Genomic DNA, 12,737 nt, shown 5'->3' with positions numbered 1-12,737 from the left:
AAGAGCAGTTGAACGGAATGGAAAGCGTCTTGAAAGGAGGATATAAGATGAACATCAACAAAAGCAAAACGAGGATAATGGAATGTAGTCGAATTACGGCGGGTGATGTTGAGGGAATTAGATTAGGGAATGAGACACTTGAAGTAGTAAGGGAGTTTTGCTATTTCGGGAGCAAAATAACTGATGATGGTCGAAGTAGAGAGGATATAAAATGTAGACTGGCAATGGCAAGGAAAGCGTTTCTGAAGAAGAGAAATTTGTTAACGTCGAGTATAGATTTAAGTGTCGCGAAGTCGTTTCTGAAAGTATTTGTATGGAGTGTGGCCATGTATGGAAGTGAAACATCTACATCTACATTTATACTCCACAAGCCACCCAATGATGTGTGGCGGAGGGCACTTTACGTGCCACTGTCATTACATTCCTTTCCTGTTCCAGTCGCGTATGGTTCGCGGGAAGAACGACTGCCGGAAAGCCTCCGTGCGCGCTCGACTCTGTCTAATTTTACATTTGTGATTTCGTCGAGAGGTATAAGTGGGGGGAAGCAATATATTCGATACCTCATCCAGGAATGCACCCTCTCGAAACCTTTACAGCAACCTACACCGCGATGCAGAGCGCGTCTCTTACAGAGTCTGCCACTTGAGTGTGGTAAACACCTCCGTAACGCTATCACGGTTACCAAATAACCCTGTGACGAAACGCGCCGCTCTTCTTTGGATCTTCTCTATCTCCTCCGTCAACCCGACCTGGTACGGATCCTACACTGATGAGCAATACTCAAGTATAGGTCGAACGAGTGTTTTGTAAGCTGCCTCATTTGTTGATGGACTACATTTTCTAAGGGCTCTCCTAATGAATCTCAACCTGGCACCCGCCTTACCAACAATTAATTTTATATCATCATTCCACTTCAGATCGTTCCGCACGCATACTCCCAGATATTTTACAGATCTAACTGCTACCAGTGTTTGTTCCGCTTTCATATAATCGTACAATGAAGGATCCTTCTTTCTATGTATTCGCAATACATTACATTTGTCTATGTTAAGGGTCAGTTGGCACTCGCTGCACCAGGTGCCTATCCGCTGCAGATCTTCCTGCATTTCGCTGCAATTTTCCAATGCTGCAACTTCTCTGTATACTACAGCATCATCCACGAAAAGCCGATAAATAGTTAGGACAAGAAGTTTGGACAAGAAGAATAGAAGCTTTCGAAATGTGGTGCTACAGAAGAATGCTGAAGATTAGATAGGTAGATCACATAATGAGGAGAGGAGGTATTGAATAGAATTGGACAGAAGAGAAAATTGTGGCATAACTTGACTAGAAGAAGGGATCGGTTGGTAGGACATGTTCTGAGGCATCAAGGGATCACCAATTGAGTATTGGAGGGTAGCGTGGAGGGTAAAAATCTTAGAGGGAGACCAAGAGATGAATACACTAAGCAGTTTCAGAAGGATGTAGCTTGCAGTAGGTACTGGAAGATGTAGAAGCTTGCACAGAGTAGAGTAGCGTGGAGAGCTGCATCAAACCAGCCTCTGGACTGAAGACAACAACAACACTTCCTTGGGGAACGTCGGATATTACTTCTGCTTTACTCGATGTCTTTCCATCTATTACTATGAACTGTGACCTTTCTGACAGGAAATCACGAATCCAGTCGCACTAATGAGGCGTTGTCGTGAATCTTTGTTGATGTCGAAGTGGCCGACTTGTTCCGCCGCAGCTCGTATTGCGAGATAAAGGAATGATCAGCCTGGCTGGGGACCGGTGTCGCGAGGTTGTGGGTGACACTTGGCCCGCGGCACATGGAGCGGTAGCTCCGCGGCGTGCGCAGGGCTGCTCAAGGCCAATTAGCGCGTCCGGTCTGCGACGCACTCGGCGAGATGTCTGGCCAGATCAACAGCGGGGGCGGGCCGGTATCCGTGGCGACCGGGCCGTCGTGTGGTGCTCCAACCACCCCGTTCCCTCTGGCGGGGCGACCGCGGAGGTCACGAATCCCAGCCACCAACCCAACCACCCTCCCCCTTCGAGGGAAAGGGAAAAGCATTTATGTAAGCACTTGTGCCAGTGTCCACATAAAAATTCCAGTATTCAAGAAGGGAGATACCTAGCGAGGGGAATCACTGTGGTACAACAAGTAACAAAAGTAATGAGGAGGATACTTGAAACAAGGAAAAAAAAATGGAATGTTAGAAGAGGGGCAGTATGGCTTTCGTTGTTGTAGATAAACAATCGACTCAGTGTTTAGTATGAGACAGTTGACTGAAAGGCACTGGAAATATGGAAAAAATCTGGTGATAACATATCTTAGGAAAAGGCAGAAGACATATGGGCCAAAGTTACTCGCATTTCTAGTAATTGCGGGGATCAGCTCAAGTTAAGTGAGCGTCCCCAGAGGAAAGGTATGGGATACCTGGGGAGGAGGTGGCTTGAAAAACAAAGAACTGAGATTCTTTAAGCAATCTGCGACAAAAGCAAAGCTTCGACTGTGTTCAGAGCAAAGTTGGAAGAACTGATTCGTTTACGAATGTTACTGGGCTCATAAAAGGAAGTGTGGTATCACCATTACTATTTATCATGATGGATGGAATTGTGAAAGAGGTAAAAGAAGATTAGAAAGGATGGGATGAGTAGTTATTCGTGTTTAGTGACGATACTGTTTTGTGTGGAACTAACAGTAAGGATGTGCAAGAAGGGCGTCACATTTTAAATGAAGAGATTGAGAAATATAGCATGAAATGCAGTGTGGAGAAATGTAAGACTGTGTCGGTAACTAGAGGACACAGTGCAGGGAGAGGACAAATTAATATTAAATGGCAGGGAATTGAAATAACTTTACTATGTGCATAATTGTCATTCATTTGCTGGAAATTATAAGTCTGTCAGTCGCTGATTATAATTATCACTTAAAATATGTTCGTTTTCAATATGTCTGTGAAGAAAATACTGACATCTGCTAAACCAATACAGAGCTTCTGAAGGTGACATATTAATCTATTGAAACTGGTAAAGCGAAATAAAGGTAACGGCGCAACTGACTACCAAATTTTATTCAGAAATGATGTTTTCGGTTATCGGTGTATTTACACTTGACAGCACTCTGACGCCCATCAGGATTCTAAGTCCGGATATATGCACGATCTGGCAACACTGTAGGATACGGAAGTATCTGGAGGAAGTGTTTTCTTCCGCTCGAGCTGTTACAGTGCCGTAACTGCCTGTAGTCTAGTGGTAAACGTCGCGCACTGTAGACGTTAAGTGTAGAGTTCACAGCTACACGTTCCTTTATTTTTTAAGATTCTGTACCTCAGTCGGTAAAAACGGAACCGTCATAGTATAACTTTGTTGTCTGTCTCTCCGAGTGTTAACCGTATCAACAGCAAGGCATTTTCCATACTCTTAGCGGTATCAATGCACTTTCAGTAACAGACTTTCTAAACGCAAATTTCCTTCATTGTTGTTGACTACTGTCTCAAGCCCTGAACCAGGAAATACTGAGGAATATGTCATTACTACAGAGAAATTTTTGAGCTAAACATAACTGAAGAATTTCAGATATATGGAATCTGGTAGGAAAATTCATTAAGAACTAATTTTTCAGAATTTTAAAATCTGAAGTAACTGACTAAATTACAATATTTTTCAAGAGCTCGCTAATTTACTCTCAAAGGTCTATAATTGAAAATGTCGTGCCTGGTGGTCTAGCAATATCTTTCAGACCAAAGAATTTCCAGCCTCCGGTTTAACCTTCCGTTCACCTCTCAATACTGTGAGGAGTCGCCAGAAACAACACGTGGTTCAGATTCAAACTTAATTGTAAGTCCTTTTTCCCCAGTTGCATAACTGGGGTAGGTTAGGGACGCGCACGTCTCCAAAGTGGCGTCCGGTAGAAAGACTTGCACCTGCTCGTTGAGCCACATGAAATTATTGTTACTTGTATACATAATATTTTATGGAACCCTCACAGCTCTAGTTCTACTTGCACTAGTTGGTTGGTTGGAGTAAGAGGACCGGTGTGGCCGAGCGTTTCTAGGCGCTTCAGGTTAGAACCGCGCGACCGTTACGGTCGCAGGTTCGAATCCTGCCTCGGGCATGGATGTGTGTGATGTCCTTAGGTTAGTTAGGTTTAAGTAGTTTTAAGTTCTAGGGGACTGATGACCTCAGATGTTAAGTCCCATAGTGCTCAGAGCCATTTGAACCATTTTAAACCAGGGTGGCCGGACGCGGGTTTGAACCATCGTCCTCCCGAATCCGGATCCAGTGTGCTAACCTCTGCGTCACGTCGCTCGGTACTTGCACTAGTAAGTGTAACACGAGAATGACAATCGATTAAATAGTCAGTGATCCACACATGTGTCGTTGAGTGGTGATCACTCGGTTTATCGAAGTTATTTGGCGCGAAAACTAAAATTACAAAAGGAAACAATTTGATGCTTACCAGTGTGCGTGCAGGATCGTGCCCAAGACGAGCCGCACCACTATCATCTGGTCTTACAGCGGCCGGTGTTGAGTGGTCGGCGGCCGCCGTAGGGCGAAGAAACTCTGTAGCACAAACTGTTCTGATACTGACGCAGCCACGCGGTCCATCGCGGAAGATTTTGCTATTAGCGGTAGGTTAGAAAGTGAAAAGCAAAGTATCTCTGAGGATGCATCAGATTGATACTTTCAGCAGTCAGCCGATATGCGGTTAAAAAAACATGGAATCGAACTCGCGACTTTGCCTGTGCATTGCGCGACGATTACCACTAGAGAAGCTGATACAGCAGTAGAACAGCTCGAGCGGCCACTTCCGCACCCTACAGTGTTGCCAGACCGTGAAGATGACCGGACTTAGGATTCTGAGGGCGGCCAAGTTTTGTGGCGCCGAGTGCACGTGTGTCGGGGAGTGCTGCCGCCCGCCCGCAACATTCGCGGTCTGCGCGCCACGGTCGCGAGTTGGCGCGCCCCACTTGCCGTGCAGATCTTTCACGCGGCGCCTGTCGCTTGTTTCCTCAGCTGTTTTCGTTGCGAGCGCGCCGTGCCTGCCACAACGTGCTCGCGATCGGCGTGGCCGCAGCCAGCGCAGATGGACGCCCGTCTCCGTTCGCGGTGAGGCTGCGCTTTGCTTTGTGGTGTCCACGCTCGCTGAAAGCGCGCGCTGCGAGTGCACTTGCTGTTCCAGGGGGTTTTATTGCTGCTGCAACTGCCGTTATTTAGACTCGCTGCTGCCAGTGGCTGAGAGCGTCCATTCTCTGACCTTAGCCGCCGTACAGTGCGACTGAAACTGGTAGGTGTTGGGCAGCGGGCGGAATAGACTGCTCCGGCCAGCAAGACACGAATGGCGTCTGTATCGCCACTGTGTGCTGCCACTTCCGATGCGCAAAGCACTATGCATGCATGTCATCAAATAGTAAACTTTTTTCCACACGAAAATTTCGCCTGTTTCAAGGAAAGAACGTAACCTTGTCCTGTTTAAAATTAAGAACATGTTTTTCACATGCTTGGAGACTCTACCTCCAAAACATACTCGCATCCCTGTTGCAGGATACCTGTCTGACAGAGTACATGGGCGACAAAATGTTTATTTTCAGTGTTTCATATTAATTATTGACTGCATTTAAAAACCTACTGCCGGCCGGTGTGGCCGAGCGGTTCTAGGCGCTACAGTGTGGAACCGCGTGACCGCTACGGTCGCAGGTTCGAATCCTGCCTCGGGCATGAATGTGTGTGATGTCCTTAGGTTAGTTAGATTTAAGTAGTTCTAAGTCTAGGGGATGTCTTCAGCTTAGTTAGATTTAAGTAGTTCTAAATTCTAGGGGACTGATGACCACAGATGTTAAGTCCCATAGTGCTCAGAGCCATTTGAACCATTCTGAAGAAACTGTACAGGTTGTTTCTGTGAGAACGTGCAAAGTCTTAACAGGGCAGAGGGTGCTCCACTGAACAATTTGAGGTAAGGAACCTTGGGTCGGAGAAGCCACCTTAAGGAGATAATGGGAATAAAATCACATTACTGTCTACTTTTTTATTTACATTACTTGCAGTTAACTGCAAATACCATCACTTACGCAATGAACGTATGAGGCGTGTTTTTTTAAGTAAGTACCGTTTAGAAATTAAAAAAGACGTGCTAAGATATCTTAATAATTTTATTTTTACATGAAAGCCTCTCCATTAATTTACGCACTGACGCCATTACAGTCTGATTCTTCCTTGTTTACGTTGCGTACTGAGTGTTTAAGATGCCTCCGATAATCGTGAGTCCCGCCGACTGTGAAGTACGGGCTGTCATGAGATTTCTTAGTGCTAAAGGCCTAAAAGCGATCAATATTCATCCTGAGATCTTTGCAGTTTACGGAGAAAACATTATGAGTGATGGAATTATAAGAAAGTGGGTGAGAGCATTTAAAGACGGCCGCACAAATGTGCATGATGAACGACGGAGTGGGCGCCCTTCGGTCGTTAATGAAAGTTTGGAGCAGGAAGTGGACAATAAGGCGAGAGACGCTTTACGATTTCCTCCTTGCGGGATGACTTTCCTAATGTTTCTCGTAGTGTTTTGTATGGCATTGTTACCGAGCACTTGAATCACCGAAAATTGTGCGCTCGTTGGGTACCGAAAATGTTGATGGATGCGCACAAAACCAAACGTTTAGACCGTGCATTGACTTTCCTTGAGCGGTACCACAACGACGGTGATGATTTCTTAACCTAAATTGTTACGGGCGATGAAACATGGGTGGTCTACGTCACACCAGAATCAAAGCAACAGTCCATGGAAGTTGAGCAAGGGCATAGTTTTGCTGCAAGACAATGCCCGTCCGTATGTGGAGAATCAGACCAAAGATCTCATCACATCTTTTCGATGGGAAACTCTTAGATCATCCTCCGTACAGCCCCGATCTTGCGCCCAGTGACTACCATCTGTTCCTGCACTTGAAGAGACATGTGGGTGGCCAGAGTCTTCAAGACGATGATGAAGTCAAAACAGTGGTGATGCAGTGGTTAACAAGTCAGGCGGCTGACTTCTATGAGGAGGGTATTCAAAAAGTGGTACAACGTTATGACAAGTGCCTCAATATTGATGGAAATTATGTAGAAAAGTACATTAAGGTACAGGCTTTCATGTAAAAATAAAATTATTGAGATATCTTAGCACGCCTCTTTTTAATTTCAAAACCGTACGTACTTAAAAAACACGACTCGTACAATTTGTACTGTATTTTACAAGATGTGGTGAAACTGACTGCCATCAATCTCATTGCGAGCATGACATTGACGAACAATATTCTGACACACCCTGATATGTATCCCAGATGTATTTCGAATGACGTCACATGCAACTACTAATCTGGCGAGTAATTCTATCTCGGTACCCACTGGGGCCCATACAAAGTCAGTCTAGATATCCCATAGGAAATAATCTAGGGGGTTCTGGCTTGGTGACCTCGCAGGCCGTGGAATAGGACCTGCCCTTCCAATCCAGCGACCGGGAAATATAGCATCGAGATAGTTACGAACATCCGCAGTGAACTGAGGCTTTGCACCGTCGTATTGTAGCCACATCATCTCACGAAGAGTGTAAATACGATACAACAGAGCCACTTTATGGATAAGTGAAGTTAACAGGACCTGCGTCATGACTTCCTAGTAATCAGGTTCGTCGTCCTTGTTTCCTTGCAGGAAATAGTGTCCATGTAAACAAACAGAACAGTACGTGTAAACTCGGACGCATTTTAGTTGTAAATAAGCTGGAAAAATAATGCTAGACAAAGCAGCAGTCAAGTTTAGGTCTATATCTCCTTAAGCTGGCTTCTCCGACCACCGTGTTCCCTGCTTCAAATGGTTCAGTGGAGCATTGTCTGTGTGCTGTTAAATTTCTGCACGTTCCAACAGAAACACCCATTGTACGTGTCTTAGGATAGCGTAACTGATTGCATGCAAATTATGCAGATTATATTCATCCACTATTTGAAAGTAAGGGCTTTTACTAAATTCCAAAGAACTTCATTCATAATTTCAACCCTCTTCGAAACTTTTTCTTCCTCACACTCCTCCTAATGAAAGGTAAAAATTTTGTCGTGTGCTACATTTTCGCTGTTGGTGCAGTAAATTTTTAGCATCTGCTTCTTTACTACTAAGCCTATTCCCAGCACATTGTGCAAACAGTATCCACATATACCACTGAATATACCCGCAGAATAATATGATTCTGCAACTCTTAGTTCATGAGATTGACGTCATAAACATTACGTTATGGGTCAATAATCCGTAGCTAATAAAAGCAGCATAGTTAGGGTTCGACGTATTCAGCCATAAACGTTTTACAGACTTAACATCGAGTATTTAACACGTGGTGGTGGTTGTAGTGGGGGGGGGGGGGGGGGGGGGAGATTACTGACGGATATCGATCGCATAGGTTACTTTTGAAATTTTAAGAGTTTTGCGACTTTAAACTTCTGAAGTTCTAAAGTTAATTCTTGACGATACTGGACAAATCTACCGTTTGCGGAAGCTTGTAAGTAGCAAAGGCAATGCTGTACTAAAGCCGCGAGTAGTGGTCTCTCGGTTAGAGGCGCCATGCCACGGACTGCGCGGCCCCTTCCGCCGGAGGTTCGAATCCTCCCTCGCGCATGGGAGTGTGTGTTGTTTTTAGCATAAGTTAAAGTAGTGTGTAAGCCTAGGGACCGATGACCTCGGTAGTTTGGTCCCTCAGTAATTCACACACATTTCAACATTTAACAATACTAAACCTTTGAAAACACTTTTGCCAAGCGAAGTATTTTGACAGTAGAGAAAAGCGGTGATATCAGTTGGTTCAGCAGTTTTAGAGGTATAATGTGATATGTTTGAAAGTGTTTCATCTATTTGAAAAATAACCGAATTCGATTGACGGTGATCCGTTTGTGGCGGTGCCGTTTGTGCGTTTCGGGAGGAGTAAGCTGTGTTCCGATATGTGGCCGGCCGCGGTGGCCGTACGGTTCTGGCGCTGCAGTCCGGAACCGCGGGACTGCTACGGTCGCAGGTTCGAATCCTGCCTCGGGCATGGGTGTGTGTGATGTCCTTAGGTTAGTTAGGTTTAAGTAGTTCTAAGTTCTAGGGGACTTATGACCTAAGATGTTGAGTCCCATAGTGCTCTGAGCCATTTGAACCAATCCGACATGTGTTTCACCCTCTGCATTCTGTTATGTTCACCGTACAACGCACACATAACCCTACACTAGATACAAAATATATTACCCTCGACTACACTCCGAAAATACACATACAACACGACTTCCACAAATCCGCAGGGAAAGTGCACAAGTGTGCGCGGGGCCAGCACACCCTTTCCACTAGGCAGCTGAAACCGCCCTGTAGGTAGGCAGCAATGTCGTACACGACTATACTGTGCTCCACTTCACTTTACTGTTTTTAGCATTTCTGTTTCTAAGTACTGCAAGTTGATGATTATCCGTGTTATGCGGACGCGGGACTCCGTAGAAAACCGAAAAACACTAATAATCTAACACAAACAGGTTTTTATTAGAAAGCAGTCGGCCGGTGTGGCCGAGCGGTTCTGGGCGCTTCAGTCGGGAACCGCGCGACCGCTACAGTCGCAGGTTCGAATCCTGCCTTGGGCTTGGATGTGTGTGATGTCCTTAGGTTAGTTAGGTTTAAGTACACTCCTGGAAATGGAAAAAAGAACACATTGACACCGGTGTGTCAGACCCACCATACTTGCTCCGGACACTGCGAGAGGGCTGTACAAGCAATGATCACACGCACGGCACAGCGGACACACCAGGAACCGCGGTGTTGGCCGTCGAATGGCGCTAGCTGCGCAGCATTTGTGCACCGCCGCCGTCAGTGTCAGCCAGTTTGCCGTGGCATACGGAGCTCCATCGCAGTCTTTAACACTGGTAGCATGCCGCGACAGCGTGGACGTGAACCGTATGTGCAGTTGACGGACTTTGAGCGAGGGCGTATAGTGGGCATGCGGGAGGCCGGGTGGACGTACCGCCGAATTGCTCAACACGTGGGGCGTGAGGTCTCCACAGTACATCGATGTTGTCGCCAGTGGTCGGCGGAAGGTGCACGTGCCCGTCGACCTGGGACGGACCGCAGCGACGCACGGATGCACGCCAAGACCGTAGGATCCTACGCAGTGCCGTAGGGGACCGCACCGCCACTTCCCAGCAAATTAGGGACACTGTTGCTCCTGGGGTATCGGCGAGGACCATTCGCAACCGTCTCCATGAAGCTGGGCTACGGTCCTGCACACCGTTAGGCCGTCTTCCGCTCACGCCCCAACATCGTGCAGCCCGCCTCCAGTGGTGTCGCGACAGGCGTGAATGGAGGGACGAATGGAGACGTGTCGTCTTCAGCGATGAGAGTCGCTTCTGCCTTGGTGCCAATGATGGTCGTATGCGTGTTTGGCGCCGTGCAGGTGAGCGCCACAATCAGGACTGCATACGACCGAGGCACACAGGGCCAACACCCGGCATCATGGTGTGGGGAGCAATCTCCTACACTGGCCGTACACCACTGGTGATCGTCGAGGGGACACTGAATAGTGCACGGTACATCCAAACCGTCATCGAACCCATCGTTCTACCATTCCTAGACTGGCAAGGGAACTTGCTGTTCCAACAGGACAATGCACGTCCGCATGTATCCCGTGCCACCCAACGTGCTCTAGAAGGTGTAAGTCAACTACCCTGGCCAGCAAGATCTCCGGATCTGTCCCCCATTGAGCATGTTTGGGACTGGATGAAGCGTCGTCTCACGCGGTCTGCACGTCCAGCACGAACGCTGGTCCAACTGAGGCGCCAGGTGGAAATGGCATGGCAAGCCGTTCCACAGGACTACATCCAGCATCTCTACGATCGTCTCCATGGGAGAATAGCAGCCTGCATTGCTGCGAAAGGTGGATATACACTGTACTAGTGCCGACATTGTGCATGCTCTGTTGCCTGTGTCTATGTGCTTGTGGTTCTGTCAGTGTGATCATGTGATGTATCTGACCCCAGGAATGTGTCAATAAAGTTTCCCCTTCCTGGGACAATGAATTCACGGTGTTCTTATTTCAATTTCCAGGAGTGTAATTCTAAGTTCTAGGCGACTGATGACCTCACATGTCCCATAGTGCTCAGAGCCATTAGAAAAGCAACCTTCTATTGTATTTACAAAAGATACACGCCATTCGATAGCTCACTGCATTACTCTGTATTCCTTTGAATTCCTACCGACGGTTCTCATTTTTTTTTTTCAGAATGTCAGAACGCGGAGCTAGTGAACCAAATTTTCTCCATCATAACAGGTCAATTCAATCTGTGCCTCGGTGTGCGTGATAAAACAAGCCACACGCAGTGTGTTACAAAGGTTCAAAATGGCTCTGAGCACTATGGGACTTAACATCTGTGGTCATCAGTCCCCTAGAACTTAGAACTACTTAAACCTAAGTAACCTAATGACATCACGCACATCCATGCCCGAGGCAGGATTCGAACCTGCGACCGTAGCAGTCGCGCGGTTCCGGACTGAGCGCCTAGAACCGCTAGACCACCGCGGCCGGCGTGTTACAAAGGAAAACATTTAGCTATAACAGAAGACTTCAGGTTTCGTTTTTTTTTTTTTCAGAAATCGTCGAACTATGTAACTATGTGCGTATGGCATGCAAAACGGATCGTCTTCATGCATCCGGCGCGGCTTGCTAAGATTAAATGGCGACGTATGAGACTCTAGTTTCGTTTTTAACCCTAGAAACACTAGAGGCTGGAAAATGTTACATTAAGAACATAAAAGAATTACAAACGTTAGCTGCTAGTGAACATTCATTTAAATCAATGGGGAAAGTTGAAAACTTGTGCAGGACCAGCATTCCATCCGGACACATTCGTCGTGGCAACTGTGCGGACTACCCTAGCACGCCTCCCATCAGACCTACACTCTCAGCTTATACCATACGCACTACTGATGTAGTGCACCCTGCCAATCATCCTGATCACTCGCGGCGTTTCGACGATTCCCTTGAGAGTTTGAGGCTGGTGTACATCGACATTGATCATTGGCCGTCCTCGCCTTAATCATATCTGTGGAGTCTGTTCTTTCGGACATGCCCGAAAGAACACACACCACACTATGTGAATGTTACATTCTTACCAAACAATCGTAAATTTTACTGGTCCTTATTTTATTCAAGGCAACTCACACTTCATAGTTCACGCACTAGTTAATTAACTACAATTACAAGGTCTCCATTGATACCTCACATACAAAATAAGTGTAAAATGTCCCGTTTTACACCCTACACTGACAACGCCAGATTGGCGGGAACCACGAATTGGTGCCAACTGCAGTCTTTAAATTTTACAAGGGTTTAATAATCTAGGGTTAAATGAACTTGAGCGCAACCGACCGAGCACAGCTTACGATTCTGTTAGTGTACTGATATGCGCACAAGATTCAAGGCCATGGTCACATCCCGCGCTGTAAACATTCACATCTGGCCGACGAATCTTGCTAACAGCCACTGCGGTGACGAAACCTTCTCAGTGACGTCTCTCTCAAGAGTGAAAATCATCCCCGGCATTGACTTCTTATACGTTACATTAACTCTACTTTTTGAAACAGGTTCCGCAGAAAAACATACGTTTTTGTTTTTATTTGTTGAAGTACCCAGTATATACTGCTGACCGCCGTACCTGTTCAGTCAGTATACGTTCCTCTGCACATTTTTCTTCTAAGAACTAGCTGTAAGCTTACTATTA

The 12,737-nt window shown here is 46.4% G+C and overlaps 1 protein-coding gene across 4 annotated transcripts in view; it reads left to right on the top strand.

Moving 5' to 3' along the window:
- Positions 1 to 12,737, top strand: part of LOC124711163 (copper-transporting ATPase 1) — a 524,020-nt gene that overhangs the window by 85,783 nt on the left and 425,500 nt on the right. Inside the window, exon 1 of one of the 4 annotated variants that reach the window (XM_047241076.1) lies at positions 5,057 to 5,094. The exons of the other annotated variants lie outside the window; for them this stretch is intronic. Coding sequence (XP_047097032.1) covers positions 5,072 to 5,094 — 23 coding nt within the window. The 5' untranslated portion in view covers positions 5,057 to 5,071. Of the gene's footprint in view, positions 1 to 5,056; positions 5,095 to 12,737 lie in introns of those variants that run through there. 4 annotated transcript variants of the gene reach the window in all.

The sequence above is a fragment of the Schistocerca piceifrons genome, chromosome 8 (assembly GCF_021461385.2).
Source record: "Schistocerca piceifrons isolate TAMUIC-IGC-003096 chromosome 8, iqSchPice1.1, whole genome shotgun sequence".
NCBI lineage: Eukaryota > Metazoa > Arthropoda > Insecta > Orthoptera > Acrididae > Schistocerca > Schistocerca piceifrons.
The sequence above is the reverse complement of the archived record's forward strand: the minus strand, read 5'-3'. Positions and strand labels throughout refer to the sequence as shown.